At 38.2% G+C, this 24,441-nt stretch overlaps 2 protein-coding genes across 5 annotated transcripts in view; one reads left to right on the forward strand and one right to left on the reverse strand.

Moving 5' to 3' along the window:
• The window catches only part of LOC128690933 (SH3KBP1-binding protein 1), an 82,188-nt gene extending 72,702 nt beyond the window's left edge, over window positions 1-9,486 (forward strand). For all 3 annotated transcript variants that reach the window (XM_053779717.2, XM_053779718.2, XM_070088387.1), the window contains one exon: window positions 8,215-9,486. In XM_053779717.2, the coding sequence (XP_053635692.1) occupies window positions 8,215-8,582 (368 nt within the window). In that variant the 3' untranslated portion in view covers window positions 8,583-9,486. The remainder of the gene's footprint in view (window positions 1-8,214) is intronic.
• LOC128690935 (optic atrophy 3 protein homolog) overlaps window positions 1-24,441 on the reverse strand; it is a 105,676-nt gene that overhangs the window by 19,493 nt on the left and 61,742 nt on the right. The window lies entirely within an intron of this gene.

Raw genomic sequence — 24,441 nt, forward strand, 5'->3', positions numbered from 1 at the left:
GGCATGGCCTGAGACTAGGCAGACATTTAAAATGCTATTTAATGGACCTTATAGAATTAAGTAGCATTGCAATACTTTGCTCATGAACCTATGGCTCAGATGCATGCCTATTTGTGGCTGTATGGGGTCCAGTCTTAGCTGGCCTTGAAATGGTAGCTCTTGGCTTTGCAGTTTACCTCTTGTCTTATTGACAAACCAAGTTATAATTTTATATAGGCCAAACAAATCTCCAAGGAAAATGCCTTGTGTCAGCAGTCATGTATACCTGTTATAGCCATTACTGTTCCCATGGCATGGGTATGTTTGGGGTCAAGTCTCTGACCCCAAGCTTTCAAAGCCCACATGCCCTGAATGCCAGTACAGTCAAGAGAGAGAGAGAGATAAGCAGACATTCACAGGGAGGCAGTTTATAAGTATCTTCAATTAACCTGGAGCAACCACAGGCAAATTTCATTTCACCTCCCACTCAATGAAGAAACCCATGGGACCTGTCTCGACACTTGTGCCTAAAAAAATACAGTAATCATACTTAACACATGTTCCAGCATCTTTGATGCACTGTTCATTCCAGGAGCATACATTATTATTATTATTACAGTCATAATTAAGTGCTAAACCCACTAGGGTCACATACAGTACATACCTTTTTCCCTATGTAGTGCAACTACTACAAAATGAAGGCATTTCAAGAAGCACTTGCAACATTTGTTCTAGATTTGGTTTGTAGCTCCTGGCTCTGCCTCTTAACTGTTATTGACTGATTTTGCCATTTCCCATCCTTCAGGGTTAATCATGTCTAGTTTTGAAACTGTGTATAGGGTTTACCTCATTCTTATTGTTTGTGCTGAAAAACAGATTTCACTTGTGAAGCATACATTTCTAAATAGTATACACATCAGCACGTCAGGTATTAAATACGTTCACGCATGCTTGCTGGAAGTCCAAGCCCCTCGCACACAAAACCTCCTCTACCCTCTCCCTCCCAACCCTTCCTAGGCCAACCCCCTACCCCGCCTTCCCTCCACTATAGATTTATACACTCTTGAAGTCATACTGTTATGTTCCATTCTCTCTACGTGTCTGAACCACCTAAACAGCCCCTGCTCAGCCCTCTGGATAATAGTTTTGGTAATCTCATACCTTCTCCTAATTTCCAAACTATGAATTCTCTGCATTATATGCACACCGCACATTGCCCTCAGACATGACATCTCCACTGCCTCCAGCCTCCTCCTCGTTGCAGCATTCATCACCCATGCTTCACACCCATACAAGTGTTGGTACAACTATACTCTCGTATATTCCCCTCTTTGCTTTGATGGACAAAGTTCTTTGTCTCCACAGACTCCTAACTGCACTACTCACCCTTTTCCCCTCATCAATTCTATGATTCACTTCATCCTTCATAGACCCATCTGCTGACACATCCACTCCTAAATATCTGAATACATTCACCTCCTCCATACTCTCTCCATCCAATCTTTCATCACCTAATCATTTTATCCTCATCACCTTATTCTTTCCTATATTCACTTTTAATTTTCTTCTTTTACATACCATACCAAATTCATCCACCAACCTCTACAACTTCTCTTCAGAATCTCTCAAAGGCACAGTGTTATCAGCAAAGAGCAACTGTGACAACTCCCACTTTGTATTGGATTCTTTATCTTTTAACTCCACACCTCTTCCCAAGACCCTTGCATTCACTTCTCTTACAACCCCATCTACAAATACATTGAACAACAGTGACATCACACATCCTTGTCTAAGGCCTACTTTTACTGGGAAATAATCTCCCACTTTCCTACATACTTTAACCTGAGCCTCACTATCCTCATAAAAACCCTTCACTGCTTTCAATAACCTACCTCCTATACCATACACCTGCCACATTGCCCCCCAATCTACCCTGTCATATGCCTTTTCCAAATCTATAAATGCCACAAAATCCTCTTTACCCTTATCTAAATACTGTTCACCTATGTTTCACTGTAAACACTTGGTCTACACACCCCCTAACCTTCCTAAAGCCTCCTTGTTCATCTGCTATCCTACTCAATGTCTTACTCTTAATTCTTTCAATAACTCTACCATACACTTTACCATGTATACTCAACAGACTTATTCCCCTATAATTTTTGCACTCTTTTATATCCTTTACCTTTATACAGAGGAACTATGCATGCTCTCTGCCAGTCCCTGGGTACCTTACCCTCTTCCATACATTTATTAAATAATAGCACCAACCACTCCAAAACTATATCCCCACCTGCTTTTAACATTTCTATCTTTATCCCATTAATCCCAGCTGCTTTACCCCCTTTCATCCTACCCACTGCCTCACGAACTTCCCCCACACTTGCAACTGGCTCTTCCTCACTCCTACAAGATGTTATTCCTCCTTGCCCTACACACGAAATCACAGCTTCCCCATCTTCATCAACATTTAACAGGTCCTCAAAATATTCCCTCCATCTTCCTGATACCTCTGTGTGAACAGCTTTTAGATAAAGGTAGGGAAGTTTTCATTGCATTTAGAAAAAGCATATGATAGTGGATAGGGGGAGCAATGTGGCAGATGTTGCAAGTATATGGAATAGGTAGTAAGTTACTAAATGCTATAGAGAGTTTTTATGAGGATAGTGAGTCTCAGGTTAGGGTGTGTAGATTATTATGGGGGAGCGCTAAACCCGTAGGATTATACAGCACATATGGGGGAATGGGAGGCATTCAGGCTCAATTCAGGGAACTGGAGCACAGATCCAATTCCCTAGATCAAGAGCCCCTCAGCAGCATCAGGGAACCTCCCTTGAGGGGTAGGGCGTGTAGAAGAGAGGGAGATTACTTCCCGGTAAAAGCAGGTCTTAGACAGGGATGTGTAATGTTACCACGGTTGTTTAATATATTTATGGATGGGGTTGTAAAAGAAGTACATGTTAGAGTGTTGGGGAGAGGGGTGGGATTAAATTATGGGGAATTGAATACATAATGGGAGTTGACAGTTACTTTTTGCTGATAATACTGTGCTTATGGGAGATTCTAAAGAAAAGTTGTGAAGGTTAGTGGATGAGTTTGGGAGGGTGTGTAAAGGTAGGTAATGAAGGTATCAAATGCTTTAGATAAAGAAAAATTGGATAGCACATTGGAGAGAGGGAGTATGGAAGAGGTGAATGTTTTCAGATACATGTATTTGGGAGTTGACGTGTCAGTGGATGGGTTTATGAAGGATGAGGTTAACCATAGAATTGATGAAGGAAAAAAAGTGAGTGGTGCATTGAGGTATATGTGGAGACATAAAACATTATCTACGGAGGCAAAGAAGGGAATGTGTGAAAGTATAGTGGTACCAACAATCTTATATGGGTGTGAAGCTTGGGTTGTAAATGCTGCAGCGAGGAGACAGTGGAGATGCCCTGTCTAAGGGCAATGTGTGGTGTAAATATTATGCAGAAAATTCGGAGTGTGGAAATTAGAAGGTGTGGAGTTAATAAAAGTATTAGTCAGAGGGCTGAAGAGGGGTTGTTGAGGTGATTTGGTCATTTAGAGAGAATGGATCAAAGTAGAATGACATGGAGAGCGTATAAATCTGTAGGGGAAGGAAAGTGGGGTAGGGGTCGTCCTCAAAAAGGTTGGAGGAGGCTTTGTGGGCAAGGGGCTTGGACTTCCAGCAAGCGTGCATGAGCATGTTAGATAGGAGTGAATGGAGACGAATGGTTTTTGGGTCCTGACGAGCTGTTGGAGTGTGAGCAGGGTAATATTTAGTGAAGGGATTCAGGGAAAACCAATTATTTTTATATAGCTGTACTTGAGTACTGGAAATGGGAAGTACAATGCCTGCACTTTAACCCTTTGACTGTTTTCGACGTATAAATATGTCTTACGAGCCAATGTTTCTGACGTATATATACTCAATAATTCTAGGGGCTTCAAATCAAGTGGGAGAAAGCTGGTAGGCCCACATGTGAGAGAATGGGTCTGTGTGGTCAGTGTGCACCACATAAAAAAACTCCTGCAGCACACATTGCGTAATGAGAAAAAAAAAACTCTGATCGTTTTTTTGGAATAAAACGCCGACTTTGAGGTGTATTTTCGTATAGTATTTATCGTTGTATTCGCGTTTTCATGGTCTTAGGTGATAAAATGGAAAACATATTACAGAAATAGAGATGATTTTCATTACTTTTACGATGAAAACGACCTTGAAACTGAGCTCAAAGTAGCGGAAATGTTCGATTTTTACCAATGTTCAAGAGTAAATAAATCACACCACACGTCCAATACACGTCAACTGGGGAGTCTAATATTCTTTCACTAGTGCACTGATATTTATACCATTTTTACAATAATGCAGTCGTCTGCATAACAGTAAATTTTGTATGAATAAAAAATCAAAATAGAAAGCAATAATAATATAAGAGGGGCCTAGAGATGTGACTAATGAACAGAGCATATGTTATTTTAGTGCCACGAATGTCTACCTTGTTTATTCTGGACCCTATTTTGAAATTGGCATCTTTTTTATTTTGTGTGAAATTGGCCAAATTGCCAATTTCTGACCACCATATTGGGTAGTCCAAATTAGTAAATGGGAGGTTTCTTGTACTCAGCTGATAGATAAAATGGAGTTCTAAAGAAATAGCTATGAGTTTGGTCAACTGGAACAATGGAATTGGCTGAAAATAGGGCTCAAAGTCGGCGAAATCGCCGATACGCATATGTCGCCGAGACCGCTAACTTCGCGGGAGCATAATTCCACGAGTTTTCGACCAAATTTCGAACTTTTGGTGTCATTACCATTGGGAAAAGATTCTCTATCATTTCATAAGAAAAAATATTTTTTTTTTTTAAAAATTGAGCGACATAGAATGACAGTTTCAGAGAGGGGCCTGAAACAGTCAAAGGAGAGGTTTGGGATATTGGCAGTTTGGAGGGATATATTATATATCTTTATATATGCTTCTAAACTGTTGTATCTGGGTGATTATGCACGAGTGAGGTGAAAGTGTTGAATAATGAAAGCATTTTCTTTTTGGGTCACCCTGCCTCGGTGGGAGACGGCCAACTTGTTGAAAAAAAAAATTAAAATATGTTTATATGTTACGCTCAAATATAGCCTGTATCAATATACAGTAGAGTAAGAATTAGTCTGCCCAAAGTGCCTAGGCATGTTAGTGGCCATCTTTGTAATTAAAATCTTATAACATGTAAACCACACATTGTAAACTTTACAAGGAAATAAATATTTGAATTTGAATTGAAAAGGTATATTGATAGTACATCACATTCATGGGGGAGCTCCAAACCAGTAGGGGACATACAACACCAGGAGAATGGGAGGCAGTCTAGTTCAGTCCAAGGAAGAGATCAGGTCTAGTTCCTTGGATCAAGAGCTTTTCACTGGCATTAAAGACTTCCGTTATTGGGGGAAATGGTTATAACTCATCTGTGAAGCCTGACAAAAGTGAGGATTTAACCCTTAAACTGTCCAAACGTAGATCTACGTTTGCACATGTAGTGCTCTGACCTTGATTTTTTCCATAAGAAACAATGTAAAAAAAAAAGTTGATCTACATTCGGAGCACTACATGAGCAAACGTAGATCTACGCTTGGACAGTTTAAGGGTTGAACTGGGCAAGTATAACAAATGGTGCAAAATATTTATTTTGTTGTCTTCTTTCTTTCAACAAACTGGCTGTATCCCACTGAGGCAGGGTGGCCCATAGAGAAAAAAAAGTTTCCCTTTTTAACTTGATATATACAGGAGGAGTTACTAGGCCCTTGCTCCTGGCATTTTAGTTGCCTCTTATGACATGCATGGCTTATGGAGGAAGAATTCTGTTCCACTTCCCCATGGAGATTATTTTAAGTGTGTTGAGCAAAAAAAAAATATAGGAACTTTTGAACATGTACTAACACTGCATGTGATAGCATCTGTTGCTTTTTTTTTGTGTGTGTGTGTGTGTGTGTTACTGGCTTAGCACATGCTGAGAACAAAATGTGGTGATGGTATATGTCCTTAGTACTCGCATCACTTTTTGGTCATACCTATTCATTGTGTTGGTGTGTGTGTGTATTATGGCATGACTAATTTTTATAATACTGCAGACCTGGGCATAAGCTATATAGGCTACTGTTAAGGGGATGACATAGAACACTCATGTTTTATCTTCTGAAAGAAGCTTCCAGTTTATTTCAATGGAAGATGAACTCTTAAGTATAGGAACATTTCATGGGTTGCCTGGCCAAAGTTTGTTGTCCCTAATTTAAAGACTTGAGGAAATAAACCACTGCTTTGTCTGTATGGTATTCTTTCAGCAGTTATTTATAAACCATCCCTTTGTTGACTGTCAAATATTAAATGAAGGTGGTGATTTTTTTTAAATTCATTCCAGATGTCAATTCAACAACAAAAGCATTTTTTCCCATGAAGAATAATGTAAATAGAATTAATCTGTTCCAGACCCCAGATGACAATACAGTATATGTATATTAATGTACTAACTACATAAAACAATGTATAAAATTATACAGCACAGGGAAACTGTAAAAATGAAAATCTAAATGCCTCTTACCTGTCAGAGGAGAGCTAATGGCATACTGGAAACAGGTGGTGTAGGAGAGGAAGGAGGAATGTTACTACTTGAAAGGAAAGTCAATTAATGTCGGGCAACTGTCCTCCTGGTGTTCTCTTTACCACTAGCACCTTCTTCTGGTTCTTCGTCTCGCTAAAAAACCTGTCCAGTGAGGTTTGTTTCAGGCTTCATTTTAACACTTGTCTAAATTGAGATATTACACTGTCATTGTACATGTGAAAGAGATGGCCACTGCTTTGTCTGTATGGTATTCTTTCAGCAAACTTCTGCACTTCACACCATTTAGCACACATTTCCTTGACAAGTGCAGTAGGCATATCATCCCTTCCCTCTTCCTCTGATGACAGTTCCTCCACTGCGGTCTGTTGCTACTCCTTCTTAAGGGCTACAAGTTCTGTGGCGAGTTCAGTTCTAACTCCACATCATCAATCACCTCTAGGCCCAAGGTCTTTCCCAGGGACACATCCTCTACCAGCTCGGCTTCAAAGCCTTCAGAATTCCTGGTTGACACATTTACCAGGCTTTGTAAGCCTCAAGCAGATGAGGATATTGAGATGGTCCTTCCAGAACTCCCTGAGGGTTAAATTTGTTTCTGAAGGGACTACAAAGCACCTTTCAAAAAGTGCTTTGGTTTAGAGTTAATTGAAGTTAGAAATGACTTGCTTGTCCATGGGCTGCATAAGAGTGGTGGTGTTAGGAGGCAAGAACTTCAGAGTTATAAAACTGAACTCCTCCAGTAACTCATTTTCCAAGGTTGGAGGGTGAGCAGAAGCATTTTGCATAAGTAAAAGATCCTGAGTGGGAATTGTTTTTAATGAGGTACTTTTTGACAGTGGAAGCAAAGACCTCATGAACCCACTCAATTAAAAATTGTCTTGTCGATAACCAAGAGAACTTATGAAAACCAGGACTTTTTTTTTTTCTCTAACACCTCATCCAGAAACAGATTTATTTGAAAACTAATGCAATTGACAACTGAGGTTTCTCTGTATTCATTGTTATGGCAGGGCAGGGGAAAGTACCAAAATTGGATTAGTCATCAATTTGTTGCTAGATGGAATAAAGGTGTGCATGATTTATGTACAGTAATAAGAAGGTGAATTAATCATTACAGTAGCAAATTGCTAATAACTGCACAAGTTCAGTGTTATAAATAATACTACATGTTTAAAGCTCAGAATAACCATATGATTCTAGTGTTTTGCAAAGAAAAATTTATTACATTCACAAGAAAGCATTAAACCCTTATGGGCAATGCAGTGCTTTTCTAATCATGGTTTATGCTTCCATGCTTAGACATAAGGAACAAACTTGGTTTTCACTGCGTAAGAAAGCCTTTCTGGTTATAGACAAGTAGCAGTCGAGATGATAAATATATTCCTAATATGCAAGTTGTTGTAATGTATTACACTGTTAAACCAAAATATGCCTATGAGGGGCTCTTCATCCAAGGAATTGGACCAGTCATTCCCTCATTTGAATCCCCAGGGGTTTAATGCTTCCTCCTACATAATAAAATGAAGATAACCATGGTTGATTTATTATATCAGATATACAAAAAAATATCTAACTTGCTAAAATATGAAGACTAATCCAATAACTTTCATTAAATTTCAGGAGCACTTGTTAGTGGTGGTCCAGAGCCAACAGAACTTCTGCGACTTTTGGATGTATGTGATCTTAGCAATTCCTACTGCACTACACCTTGCCTCTCCCCTTCTCCTCTCACACCTGCTAATGTACCACCACCCCATCAACGCCCATTTGCAAATACAAGTCACCTCCACCATGGAACAACTCATCTACATCAGCCTTGCACTAGTTACTTGTCAAGTCCTTCTACAAGTGGAGGACCACAGGTTCATCCTGGTCCTCTGTTGAAGCCAGCAAATGTGGCATTTCTTTCTCACAACCAAGCTTCAGCAGTGAGAAGCAATCTTCCAAATGCTTCTAATGATGATGACGATGAAGGGACTGCTTGTTGATGGTTTACATCTGATATGGTTGTCAGAGTAGCTCAAAAAATGGTTAAATAATCCAGGTGCTGGAAGAATTGAAATTTTTGCCTTGCTGTTGAAAGAAGCAAATTGTGTAAATCTTTGTAATTCAAGTCCAGATCAACTGATTGCTGAAGCGACTAGAATATTGCAGGACCAGAATACCCATAGAATTCTCTTCCAAATGCTGTTTATTTTATATATTTTGTAGAAATTAATATAGTTGCCAAGTCCAGAAATATTTGCATAGCACACTGAAGACTAACAAGATCATGAATTTTTAAATATGTAGAATGGCATGTTTAGCATAATGCAATGCATTGTACAAATAAATAATATGGTATTAAATGTGCTGCTGCTACATTGCGAGTATATCCTAATGTGGTCATAAAGCAAAATGGTTAGTGTATTTTATTGTACATTCATGCCATACTAGTATATTATGTTGCATTTTCATTTCCCTTCAATTCTGTTGTATTTAAATATTTTTTATAGAGACCCATTGCACAGGTTACATTCCTGAAATTGGTGCTGTATGCAAGCTGAACTTGAGGACAAAATAGGGTTTCATTCTTTGCCACCCCCCCCCCCCCCAAAAAAAAAAGCCAACTTTACAGTATTTCATAAAATTAGTAAAGGTATGACACCCTACATAGTAGATATTACTTTATCTTGAAATGTGTGGGAAGGGTTCATCTTGCCCTACTAGGTCTAGTTGGATATAGACACTCATAAGCAGCTGTAATAAATACAGTAATATTTGACTTTATTGAATTATCTCAAGTACATAATGTAGATTTAATCTGTGCCTATAACATCTGTGTGCCATCAAGACTATTGTAAAAGATTCATATGTATCCAAAATCTAAATAAAAACTTCCTAGAAAATGAACAGGGGTAATACAGTGAATTATAACTTTACTACAAAGTTTACATTCTTAAAAGTAACTAGAATGATTCTGACCCTACCTTAAATTTCTTGTCCCTCTGGAAAGACAACTTATGAATGATGGTGAATGTTTTCTTTTTGGATCACCTGCCTCGGCAAGATATAACCACTGAGATTAGGGTCGGTCCCATTGTTCTACAGGACGAGATCAGCTCTGAGCAGTAAATTTGGGCCTAGGTATGAGAGAATGGGTCTGTACAGTAAGTGTGCACCATAAAAAAAAATATCATGCAGCACGCAGTGCAAAACAGCAACAGTGCTTTTTGGTTTAAAACGGCAAGTTTGTAGGGTATTCTCGGTTTCATGGTCTCATTACAGGATTTTTTTTTATGTTAATGTCCTGGACCTCAGCAATGAGAGTCACTACCCTCACTGCTGGGCAATGGCGACCAGTCCGAAAAGGTAGCCTGAAATAAGCTCAGTGGAAATACTCAATTTTTGCCAGTATTCTAGAGTACACAAATTATGTCGCTCAGTCTAATGTGTGTTTGTGAATGGGCTGACATTATTTAAACAATTACACTAATGCAGTATTCTGCATAACAGTAAATCTATTTTTTGTGTGATTCAAAATGAAAAGCAAGCGCAATAGAGAAGAGGACACGACTAGTGAACAGAGAATGTTTTTAGTGCCAGGAATATCTAATGTTTATTCTGGACCCTATTTTGAAATTGGCAATTTTTGAATTTTCTGTGAACTTAGCCAAATTACCGATTTCTGATCAGTATTGGGTAGGAATGCTACGAGATTGGTCAACGGGAACAATGAAATTGGCCAACAATAGAGCCCAAAGTAGGTGAAATCACTGATGCGTAAATATTGCAGAGACCAGTAACTTTGAGAGAGCTTAATTCCATACTTTTGATTTCACTGCCTTCAGAAAAAGATTCTCTGTCATTTCATTTTTTTTTTTAACTTCTCCAACCTTGAGAGCAAGTTTCAGAAAGGGTTAAATTAAACCTAAGCATGAGACTCCCCCCTTCCTTCACAAGACAGCATCTGTGAAGGGCAAACAGTTTTGGCAGAGGACCAGTTAATAAGATAGCTGTGATCTCTAACACGATAGAAAAGCGCATTAGTTTTGGCAAGTCTAACACAGTCATCTTATTAACTGGTCCTCTGCCAAAGCGGTCTACCCTTCGCAGATGCAGTCTTATGGGGATGGGGGCGCATGCTTACATAACTAATATGAATCTTAGTCCTGGCTTGATCCCTGTAGATGCCTTCCTTTCTCATTACATTGTCATATACTCCAAACTTCAGAACACTTGTGACTTGACCTTATCTTTATCTCTTCCTCACCTCACCTCTTGTCCTTTCCCTTGCCTTTCTTCCTAGATGGGTTCCGTCTCGTGGAATTTTGCCTACCCTCAAGGGCCATTAGCTCTCCGCAGTGCTCCTTTTCCTCTGATCTTATACTTCCAGGACTACTCCTTTATTACCACTGTTGCACTAATTATACTACGAGCCCCTTCCTTTCATACTTGTGACTAGTTACCCTTTTCAGGGTCCAGACCCCCAATCTGAAACTTGTCTACAGGGTCCAAGAATTTTCACAAATTTTTTTTTTCTTATGAAATGGTAGAGAATCTTTTTCTGAAGGTAATAAAACAAGCAAGAAATCTGATGGAATTACACCCTTGCGAATTTTGCTGCATCAGCAATATTTACGCATCGGCAATTTTGCCCACTTTGATTTCCATTTTAGGCCAATTCTTAGCTATTTTGCTAGTATTACTTCTATTTTATTGAGCACACGAAACCACCCAGTCAACTGTTTCAACTACGCAATAAAGTGATCGGAAATTGGTATTTTGACCAATTTTAAAATAGGGTCCAGAATAAACAATGCAGGCATTCCTGGCACTCCCCTCAAGGAAGGTTCCTTGATGTTGGTGAGGGGCTCTTGATTTAGGGAATTGGATCTGAGCTCCAGTTCGCCGAATTAAGCCTGAATGCCTTCCACATCCCCCCCCCCCCAGGCGCTGTATAATCCTCCGGGTTTAGCACTTCCCCCTTGATTATAATAATAATAATTCCTGGCACTAAAATAACATTTCCTCCATTTATTAGTTTCCAGGCTTTACAAATGAATTCCATTTTTATTTTTTTCACACCAAAAAATAGAATATTTACTGTTATGCAATATTGTAATAATTGTATAAATAACATCAGCACATTCATAAATGCACACTAGACCCACCAGCTGACATGTATTGGACATATGACATCATTTGTTTACTCTTGAACATCAGAAAATATCGAACATTTCCACTACTTTGAGCTCAGTTTCAAGCCATTTTCAGTAATAAAACTAATCAAAATCATCTCTATTTCTGTAATATATCTTCCCTTCTATCAAATGAGACCAAGAAAATGCAAATACAACTGTAAAAACATACAAAAAACACCACAAAGCCGCTGTTTTAATCAAAAAATATGGTCGCAGTTTTTTTTCTCATGCACTGCGTGATTTGCTTTATGTAGTGCACACTTACCACACAGACGTTCTTTCATATCCAGGCCCAAATTTACCACTCATAGCTTATCTGAGTGAGCTGAGCTCATGGCATGGAACTACAGCTTGGACCCTGGCTTCAAAGCTGTAGAACTATGGGATGGCTCCTCAAAATGTTAATGGTACAAGTCGGACCAAAACATCACAAGTTTCATTCTCTTATGAGCTGGTTATTGTGTAAGGTGATGAGGGTCACAAAAAGTTTATGAATGATATACAACAGACCGTCATTTAACATGGTAGTCACGTTCCTGAAAATACCGTGCGAGGTAAAACCGTGTGAGGTGAACTGAAGAACTTATGGGAAAAATAGGGTTACGTTCCTGAGAGCCCCAAAGCAGCCAAACAACTTTTTTTTAGGCCTCCACCTCTTACAAAAATGAAAGTGAATATGTAATTGTAGTTCATTGTGATGTATTATGTTGTTTTTACTGCTTAAGACTACAAATATAACAGAAATAATAGTATTTACCTTAAATTGTGGTGCTGGTGTTTGTGGATGATTGTGAAGAGAGTGGAGAGTTATGTTGTGGCCCTACTGGGCTGAGGTGGATGGTAGAGGTTCTGGTACTGAAGTCAACTGTTGTTCTGGAGTGTCTAAGTTATTCATTCAGTCGAGTCGTTCAGTCAGCCAGTCAAGTCATTCAGTCACACAAACTTATACACAGATAACCTGCACATAGAAGAGAGGAGCTTATGACGACATTTCGGTCCGACTTGGACCATTTACAGAGTCACAGTGTGACTTTGTAAATGGTCCAAGTTGGACCGAAACATCGTCGTAAGCTCCTCTCTTCTACATGCAGGTTATTTGTGTATTGTTCCAGTCACGGTATTGTGCCTTTTTTTTATTTACACAAACTTATGTTTACCTCTTTTTGTGTGTACAAAGTAACACTTCATTACACCACAGGTTATCTCTTGTCTAATACCTTTGCTAATTCTAAGACTTTAAATGCTTATACCTTGTCACTTTCAGCAACACTGGTATGCCTACTGGGTGTCATGATTGCTTGACAGTTACAAGATATAGTAATTAAAAGATCAAAACACAATTCACAAACACAGCTAACTTGCAGCAGAGAAGACTGGACATGTATGAAGTACGAATGCTGGGATGGTGGGAGGTCTCCCCTGCTGCTCCACAACAAGGTGGCCGCTTGAAGAAAAGGGAATTTTTTTCCTTCCTGCAAACTGAGCCGTGTTAAATTAATTTTACAATGTGTTAGTACATAAAATTGTGCCGCAATTCTTCAATCGTGCTATACCCAAATCGTGCCAAATAAACTCGTGCTAAATGACAGTCTACTGTATTAAATATTAAGAGTGGAGGCAGTATGGAGGAAATGGACATATTTAAATATTGGAGAGTGGACAAGTCAGTAGGTGAGTCTGTGCAAGATGAGATGAACCATAGATGGGTGGTGTAAAAAGGTATCTGGAAAGTTACTAATACGGTAGGGCCCCACTTATACAGCAGGTTAGCTTCCAGACTACTGCCGTAAAGTGGAACACCCTTCTTTTCCACTTATAAATGCCAGATAAGTTTACACTAACATATATTAAGTTAGCAATAGCACGAGACATTAAAAACAATAAAAAAGTAAAATGCACACTTAGTATAGTACACTCATTACTTCCCTGCTGTATAGCCCTTGTGGCTTAGCACTTCTTTTTGATTATAATAATAATCATTACTTCCCTTAAAATATGTGTAGCCTTAACGTAGGGTGAGAGGCGAGTATATATTGTTGGAAGTCAGATGGTAGCTCACCTGGCTACTACACCTACATGTAACATATGGCATTTAAAGCACCCCAGAGCTATAAAATACACATACAGTACACTCATTATTTACCTTAAAATGTGTGTAGTCTTAATGTAGGGCGAGAGGTGAGTATTGTAGAAAGTCACCAGCTACCACACCTACATGAAATATACATCTTAAATTTAAAGCATCCCAGAGCAATTATTATTACTACCACTGACATACGTACCTTGTTCACCGAGTTTAATCATTTCTAATAACTAGACTTAGATGCCGTCATAAACAAGAGAGAACAAGTAAACGAGAGACGCCGAGAATGTAAACAAACATGAACATGTATTAATACTTGTACGCTTACAGTTCATACATGTTCATTCCCACATATGTCTAAAGTTTTTACCACAATACAAACCACCTTACATTGTGTACAAGCTGTCTTCATGTTGTAGTAGAATAAATAACAGCAACACATTCTCATGCAACACCATTTTTAAAGCGAATAACACTACAAGTGAAGGCATATGAAAAGAATAATTTTATACAGTTACCCCCAGTAATACTACTGTGTACACATTTTCTCTGGTGTTGGACTAGAGAAAACTTAATTCTTGCCATCATTCATAAGCCGCCCAGCTACCAAATCTCATTTATGTCAATTTTTTCTACTGTGAAAGTATCATGTTTATGTATTATGTAGTGTGTTTCTTATATAATTTTGAAAAAAATATCATAGATGGATTAATGAAAATGTCTATATTAATGTAATATACGACATTTAAAGTGCCCCATAGCAATTATTAATAAAAGTATAGTGTCTTCAAGACTAGTGAGCCACTCTTGGTAATTTTAGTGTGTACCTGCATGCCAGCACAGTGTGTAAGTTTATTTAGGTACAAGTACACATAAGTATAATTATCAGAATATATATAAAATACTACAGTGGTATCTCAAGTTTCGAACAGTTTCCAACTCAAACAATTATGTAAATATATTTTTGTAAGTGTATTTTTGGGGGTCTGAAACGGACTAATCTAATTTACATTATTCCTTATGGGAGCAAATTCGTTCTGTATCGGCACTCAAACAGCCTTCTGGAACAAATTAAGTTCGTAACTTGAGGTACCACTTTATCCAATAACTTTAAAACACTTGAAATTCTGGAAAGTTTCCAGACATAATGGAGAGATGCAAAGCTAATGGAGAATGTAAACAGGGTGGCTTGTGGAGACCATATTAGCGAGTCAGGTGGGGGGAGGTGTACGAGTTTTGGTCATAATTTGAAATGTCTGTATTAGTGAAATGTCGTAAAGCGAATGCCACAAAGTGGAGCCCTACTGTACTTTTATATGGGTGTGAAGCATGGGTATTGAATGCTGCAGTATAAAGAGGACTAGAGGTAGTGATGTTCTGTTTAAGAAAAATTTATGGTGCGAATATCATGCAGAGAATTTGGAGCATAGAAATTATAAGGAAATGTGGGGTAACAAAGGGAAGGGGTGTTGAGGTGGTTTGGACATGTGTTTTTAATGGGTGTGCTGTTGGAGTGTGAGCAGGGCAACTCTTGTGAAAGAGTTCAGAGAAAATCAGTTAGCCGAACTAAAGTCCTGGAGGTGGAAGGGCAACGTCTGTACTCTGAAGGCCAAGTGGGGAGTAATCCAATTGTAATATACTTCCGAAAGGACAGCAAGTGAAAATGTATTTTCATCACAACCCAGGCTTGGCAGGAGAGGCCCATTGTTTAAAACAATTTTTTTTTTTTTTTTTTTTTTAACAAGCTGGCCATCTCCCACCAATGTAGGGTGACTCAAAAAAGAAGAAACACTTTCATTATTATTCACTCCATCACTGTCTTGCCAGAGGGGTACTGATACTACAATTCAAAACTGCAAATATCCCCACCCCTTCTTCAGATTGCATTATTATTACAATGGAACCTCGGTATACAACCAGCTCCCTACTCGAATAAAGCTCGGCACTTGACCAAATAAATACGACCTGCCAGAACTTCGCTGTAAACTATTTCACGTTTCTTCGCATTTTTTTGTATAAGTCACCATGGGGCCTACAACGATTAGTGATAACAGCCAACCGAACAGAAAATTGGTCGGGAAGAACTTGTTCAATACTCAAACGGAGCAGCACTCGAACAGCTTTCTGGAATGAATTAAGGTCGCATACCAAGGTTCAACTGTATAATCAAAACCAAGCACTAAACCCCCAAGGATCATACAGCAAAGTGCAGGCATTGTACTGTCCACCTCCAGAGGGCCCCACTTATACGGCAGGTTAGGTTCCAGGCTACCGCCAGAAAGTGGATATCGTTGGAAAGCAGAACGCCATTTCTGTTCACTTATAAAGGACATAAATGCCAGATAAGTTTACACTAACATATACACCTACCATCCGACTTACGACCTGCTCGACTTACAACCACTCGACTTACGACCGTGTTTTTTATGCCAAATTTCTGGGAAATAAACAACTATTTGTGTTGTACACAGTGTTTATCCTAAACCTTACAGTATAAAATACAGTACTAATAACCTAAAAAGTAAAGTAAAACATGAAATACCAAAATAAAACAATAAAATAAAGTCATTACAAAAATGTTTTGTTGATATTCAGTAGTAAAGTTCGACTTACGACCCTTTTGACTTACGACCGGTTTCTCGGAACCGAACTCGGTCATAAGTCGGATGGTAGGTGTATTAAGTTAGCAGCAGAACTAGACATTAAAAAACAATAAAAACTAAAATACACACACAGCACACTCATTACTTACCTTAAAATATTTTTAGTCTTAATGTAGGGTGAGAGGTGAGTAGTATTTATTGTAAGAGGTCAGGTGTGGTAGGTATGACCACCCTATCCACACGTAATATACATTTAAATCGCCCTAGAGTGATAGAATGCATACAGCCTTTCCTCACTTAACGACAAAGTTCTGTTCCTAAGACCACGTCGGTAAACGAATTCCTCGCTAGGTGAGGAGCATACTATAATGATAAGTGGGTTTGTGTCAACCATCTTTGATATTGTTTTAATGTCACCTTTGCACCATTTGTAACATTTCTGGTATATTTTTAAATGTTTATACAGTAGTATACTGTATATTGTAATAAAGAGAATTGAGGAAATCAGCTCTAATATACATTATTTAGGTATGCATACTGGTCAGGGAGCCCGTCATAAGTCCAAGTCATTGGTAAAGGAGCATGTCACTAAGTGAGGAGAGGCTGCATACAGTACACTCATTATTTACCTTAAATATCTGTAGTCTTAATGTAGGGTGAGAGGTGAGTAGTATTTATTGTAAGAGGTCAGGTGTGGTAGGTATTGCCACCCCGCCCACACGTATACATTTAAAGCGCCCTAGAGCAATAAAATGCATATACAGTACTACACACATTACTTACCTTAAAATATAGTCTTAATGTAGGGTGAGAAGCAAGTAAATGAGATAAAACGAATAAACGAGAAAGGACAGATTATTATTATAATCAAAAAGAAGTGCTAAACCTACTAGGGTCATACAGCGAGAGAGGACAGAGACGCAGAGTATGTAAACAAACATGAACGTGTCTGGCTGTGGTTCATACACATTCATTTCCAAGTTTGTGAGTATAGTTTTTATTCAGGTAAAAGTACACATATAATATAGTTACATAGATTATCATACATAACAGCATATGCATAGATTACCTAGGATGACCCAAAAAAGTCAGACAGTGACCTATTTCCATGTTTGTGCAGCTTATGCCATAATACAAACACCTTACATTGTGTACAAGTTGTCTCCACGTTGGTACAGTATAATAAATAAAGAGCTACACTCCCATTCTCATATAAAACACCATTTTTAGAAGGAATGACACTGAGTGAAGGCATATGAAAGGAATAATTTCCTACAGTTAGCCCCAGTAATACTATTGTGTACACATTTTCTTTGGTGTTGAACTAGATAAAACTTTATTCTTTCCGAGACTTCGACAAGACAACTGGAAAAACATCTCATATTTATGTTAATTTATTCTACCGTGGGGTATACTCATCATGTTCATATGTTATGTAGCGTGTTTATTATATAATTTTGAAAAAATATCGTATATGGATTAATGAAAATGTTTATAATAATGTAATATGCGACATTAATGCGCCTCGGGGAGATTCTCATTGTGTTTTATCATTATTAATATGCCATCTTCAAGACTAATAAGACACTCTTAGTGATTTTAATGTGTGCCTGCATCCCAGTACAGTGTGTAAGTTTACTTAGGTACAGGTACACAAGTACAATTATCAGAGTACAGTAGGGTCCCACTTATATGGCAGGTTAGGTTCCAGGCTACTGCTGGAAAGCAGAACTCCATTTTTCCACTTATGAATGCATATAAATGCCAGATAAGTTTACACTAAGATACATTAAGTTAGCAACAGAACTAGGCATTAAAAACAATAAAAAGTAAAATACACACACAGTACATTCATTACTTACCTTAAAATATTTGTAGTCTTAATGCAGGGTGAGAGGTGAGTTTTATTTGTAGAAAGCCAGGTTTGGGAGGTATGGTAGCCAGCCAGGTCAGCCCACCCCACCACACCCGCACATAATTTATTTAGAAATTTAGAAATTTAGCATACATACAGAGGTACAAAAAAATACAGGTAAGAGCAGCATGCCAAAGCCACTTATATGCATAGCATTACGGGCTGGCTTACAATTAACTTAAGATTAACTAAGCAATGATGAAATCAGTGATAAGACATTATTGTAAACAGATAACTATAAAATACAAATGAGTATTACAAAGACAGGTCCTATGGTTGCATGCATTGCTGTTCATTCAGTAGAATGGAGTATTCTGTTAGGTAGTGTATTTAAAAAAAAAAACAAAGTTAGGTTTAACATTTGTGTGATATAATTGTGAGTAACATTTAGGATATACAATTTATATGGTTCAGTTATTCAGTATTTATTTGGTTTTGAGTGAGTAAGTGAACTTTGAGAAGAGACTTGAATTTATAAACAGGTAGTGTTTCTTTTATATTTACAGGTAATGAATTCCAGATTTTAGGGCCTTTTATGTGCATTTAGTTTTTGCATAGCGTGAGATGGACACGAGGAACATCAAAGAGTGATCTGAGCCTTGTATTATGGTCATGTGTTCTGTTGAGGTTGGCAAGGAGATGTTTGAGGGGAGGGTTAATATCAGAGTTAAGTGTTCTATGTATGTAATAAGTGCAATAATAAGTATGGATGTTTTGTATGGTGAGTAGGTTGAGTGTTTTGAATATTGGTGGAGTGTGCTGCCTGTATTGAGAATTGGTTATCATTCTAATTAAAGCACCCCAGAGCAATAAAATACATATACAGTACATTAATTAATTACCTTAAAATATTTGTAGTCTTAATGTAGGGTGAGAGATGAGTTTTATTTGTATGAAGTCAGGTTTGTGAAGTATGGTAGTGAGCCAGGGCAGCCCTCCCTGCCCCACCCCACCCACACGTAATGTAAACAAACCAGGTGAACATGTCTGGTTTTCGTTCATACACTTTTTGTATTGTACCATAATTAAGTAAGTTTATTCAGGTATACACAAATACAGTTACATAGATTATCATACATAGCAGCATGTGTGTAGAGAACCTAGGATAACTAAAAAAAAATCAGTGACTTATTTCTGTACACTTTACATTGTGTACAAGTTGTCTCCATGTTGATACAGTAGAATAAATAAAGAGAAACACTCCAATTCTCACGTAACACCATTTTTAGAAGAAATGATGCTCTGAGTGAAGACATACGGAAATAAATCGCTGACCTTTTTTTTGGGGGCTATCCTAGGTTCTCTACACACATGCTGCTATGTATGATAATCTATATAACTGTATCTGTGTATAACTGAATAAATTTACTTACTTACATACGAAAGAATTTTTTTTTTTTCTTTCTTTTTTTTTTTTTTACAAGTCAGCTGTCTCCCACCGAGGCAGGGTGACCCAAAAAGAAAGAAAATCCCCAAAAAGAAAGTACATTCATCATCATTCAACACTTTCACCTCACTCACACATAATCACAGTTTTTGCAGAGGAGCTCAGAGTACAACAATTTAGAAGCATATACATATAAAGATACACAACATATCCCCCCAAACTGCCAATATCCCAAACCCCTCCTTTAAAGTGCAGGCATTGTACTACCCATTTCCAGGACTCAAGTCCGACTATATGAAAATAACCGGTTTCCCTGAATCCCTTCACTAAATATTACGCTGCTCACACTCCAACAGCTCGTCAGGTCCCAAATACCATTCGTCTCCATTCACTCCTATCTAACATGCTCACACACACTTGCTGGAAGTCCAAACCCCTCATCCACAAAACCTCCTTTATCCCTTTACCTACCTTTTTGAGGACAACCCCTACCCCACCTTCCTTCCCCTACAGATTTATATGCTCTCCATGTCAAGAGATAAATAAAGAAAGGAATAAGAAAAGCAAAAAGGGATTATGAGGCTAAGGTCGCAAGGGATTCAAAGACTAACCCAAAAGGGTTCTTTCAGGTATAGAGAAGTAAGATTAGGGACAAGATTGGCCCATTTAAGAGTAACTCTGGTCAGATCACTGACAGTGATAAGGATATGTGTGAAATTCTCAATACCTGCTTCCTCTCAGTTTTCACCCAGGAAAATACTAGCGATATTCCTGAAATAATAGATTATGTAGAACAGGATAATAAACTATGTACGATTGCAGTAACTAGTGACATGGTCCTCAGACAAATAGAGAAACTAAAACCTAACAAATCCCCAGGCCCTGATGAACTGTTTGCAAGAGTGTTAAAGGAATGTAAAGAGGAACTTAGCATACCTTTGGCTAATCTTTTTAACATATCACTACAAACTGGCATAGTGCCTGATAAGTGGAAAATGGCAAATGTAGTACCTATTTACAAGGCAGGTGACAGGTCCTTGGCTTCGAACTATAGACCAATAAGCCTTACCTCCATAGTGGGAAAATTTATGGAATCAATAATTGCCGAAGCAATTCATAGCCATCTTGACAGGCACAGATTGATTAATGAATCTCAACACGGTTTAACAAAGGGGCATTCCTGTCTTACGAATTTACTAACTTTTTTCACTAAGGTGTTTGAGGAGGTAGATCATGGTAATGAATACGATATTGTGTATATGGACTTCAGTAAGGCTTTCGATAGAGTTCCACACCAGAGGCTATTGAGGAAACTTAGGGCACATGGAATAGGAGGAGAAATTTTTTCCTGGGTAGAGGCATGGCTGACAAATAGACAGCAGTTTGCATAAATGGGGAGAAATCAGAATGGGGGCACGTCACAAGCGGTGTTCCTCAGGGGTCAGCGCTGGGCCTGTTGTTGTTCACAATTTACATAAATGACATGAGGGAATAAATAGCGACATAAGCAAATTTGCTGATGACATCAAAATAGGCCGTCCAATTCATTCTAATGAGGACACTAGAGCACTCCAGGATGATTTGAATACTGATGGAATGGTCAGAGAAGTGGCAGATGCAGTTTAATATTGACAAATGCAAAGTTCTAAATGTTGGACAGTTAAATAACCATGCCACATATAAACTAAATAATGTAGATCTTAATACTACTGATTGCGAAAAGTATTTAGGAGTTCTGGTTAGCAGTAATTTAAAACCAAGACAACAGTGCATTAGTGTTCGCAATAAAGCTAACAGAATTCTTGGCTTCGTATCTAGAAGTATAAATAATAGAAGTCCTCAGGTTGTTCTTCAACTCTATATATCCTTGATTAGGCCTCATTTAGACTATGCTGCTCAGTTCTGGTCACCGTATTACAGAATGGATATAAATGCTCTGGAAAACATACAGAGGAGGATGACAAAGATGATCCCATGTATCAGAAATCTTCCCTATGAGGATAGACTGAGGGCCCTGAATTTGCACTCTCTCGAAAGGCGTAGAATTAGGGGGGATGTAAGTAGCGTGCTGAAAATTTCCAGCCAAGACAGGACTCGCAGCAATGGTTTCAAGTTGGAAAAATTCAGATTCAGGAAGGCTATAGGAAAGCACTGGTTTGGTAATAGAGTTGTGGATGAGTGGAATAAGCTCGCGAGTACAGTTATTCAGGCTAAAATGTTGTGTAGTTTTAAAAATAGGTTAGATAAATACATGAGTGGGTGTGGATGGGTGAGAGTTGGACCTGACTAGCTTGTGCTGCTGGGTCTGGTGCCATGCTCCTTCCATGAGTGGAGGTGACCAGACTGGGTGGGTCATTGGGCTAATCCGGGGGGGACATGGACCTGCTCCGCATGGGTCAGTAGGCCTGTTGCAGTGTTCCTTCTTTCTTATGTTATGTCATTCTACTTCGATCCATTCTCTCTAAATGACCAAACCACCTCAACAACCCCTCTTCAGCCCTCTGACTAATACTTTTATTAACTCCACACCTCCTAATTTCCACACTCCGAATTTTCTGCATAATATTTACACTGCCTCCAACCACCTCCTCGCTGCAGCATTTACAACCCAAGCTTCACACCCATATAAGTGTGTTGGTACTACTATACTTTCATACATTCCCTTCTTTGCCTCCAAAGTTAATGTTTTTTGTCTCCACATATACCTCAACGCACCACTCGCCTTTTTTCCTTCATCAATTCTATGGTTAACCTCATCCAATATATATCCATCCGCTGACACGTCATCTCCCAAATACCTGAAAACATTCACTTCTTCCATACTCCTCCTCCCCAATTTGATATCCAATTTTTCTTTATCTAAATCATTTGATACCCTCGTCACCTTACTCTTTTCTACGTTTACTTTCAACTTTCTACCTTTACACACACTCCCAAACTCGTCCACTAACCTTCGCAATTTTTCTTTAGAATCTCCCATAAGCACAGTATCATCAGCAAAAAGTAACTGTGTCATTTCCCATTTTGTATTTGATTCCTCATAATTTAATCCCACCCCTCTCCCGAACACCGTAGCATTTACTTCTTTTACAACCCCATCTATAAATATATTAAACAACCATGGTGACATTACACATCCCTGTCTAAGACCTACTTTTACCAGGAAGGAGTCTCCCTCTCTTTTACACACCCTAACATGAGCCTCACTATCCTTATAAAAGCTCTTTACAGCATTTAGTAACTTACCACCTATTCCAAATACTTGCAACATCTGCCACATTGCTCCCCTACACACTAAAACCTCCTTGCTCATCCGCAATCCTACATTCTGTCTTACCTCTAATTCTTTTAATAATAACCCTACCGTACACTTTTCCTGGTATACTCAGTAAACTTATTCCTCTATAATTTTTACCTAAAGTAATATTATAGTACACCTACCATCTGACTTACGACCGAGTTCGGTTCCGAGAAACTGGTCGTAAGTCGAAATGGTCGTAAGTCGAACTTTACTACTGAATATCAACATCACATTTTTGTAATGACTTTATTTTATTGTTTTATTTTGGTATTTCATGTTTTACTTTACATTTTATTACTAAGGTTTAGGATAAACACTGTATACAACACAAATAGTTGTTTATTTCCCAGAAATTTGGCATAAAAAACACGGTCGTAAGTCGAGTGGTCGTAAGTCGAGCAGGTCGTAAGTCGGATGGTAGGTGTATGCACATTTTCTCTGATGTTGGACTACAAGTCACCTGGCTACTACAAGTCGCCTGGCTACTACTAGTCGCCTGGCTACCACATCTCATATTTATGTTAATTTATTCTACTGTGAGAAGTATTTATCATGTTTGTATGTTACACAGCATGTTTATTATATAATTTTGAAAAAAAAAATCATAGATGGATTAATGGAAATGTCTATATTAACTTAATATATAACATTTAATATGCACAAGAGATAACATATTATTGACCCTTTGACTGTTTTGGTCATATACATATGTCTTACGAGCCACCATTTTTGACGTATATATACTCATAAATTCTAGCGGCTTCAAATCAAGCAGGAGAAAGCTGGTAGGCCCACATGTGAGAGAATGGGTTTGTGTGGTCAGTGTGCACCATATAAAAAAAATCCTGCAGCACGCAGTGCATGAGAAAAAAAAAACTGACCGTTTTTTTTTTTTTAATTAAAATGCCGACTTTGTGGTCTATTTTCGTACAGGATTTATATTTGTATTCTCATTTTCTTGATCTCATTTGATATAATGGAAAACATAACATAGAAATAGAGGTGATTATGATTGGTTTACTATAAAAAGAACCTAGAAATGGAGCTCAAGGTAGGGGAAATGTTTGATTTTTGCAAATGTTCAAAAGTAAACAAATGATGCATTGTCGAATAAATGTCCAACTAGCCATTCTAATATGCAGTCATGAATGGGTTGACATTATTTATACAATTATTACAATATTGCAGTAGTATGCATAACAGTAAATCTTCTATTTTTTGTTTGAATAAAATAGAAAGCAAGAGTAATAACCAGAGGGGCCTGGAGACATGACTGATGAACAAAGAAAATGTTATTTTAGAGTCAGGAATGTCTGCATTGTTCATTCTGGACCCTATTTTGAAACTGTCATGTTTAACCCTTTGGGGGTCGCCA

This window comes from Cherax quadricarinatus, chromosome 24, assembly GCF_038502225.1.
Source record: "Cherax quadricarinatus isolate ZL_2023a chromosome 24, ASM3850222v1, whole genome shotgun sequence".
In the NCBI taxonomy this organism is placed as follows: Eukaryota; Metazoa; Arthropoda; class Malacostraca; order Decapoda; family Parastacidae; genus Cherax; species Cherax quadricarinatus.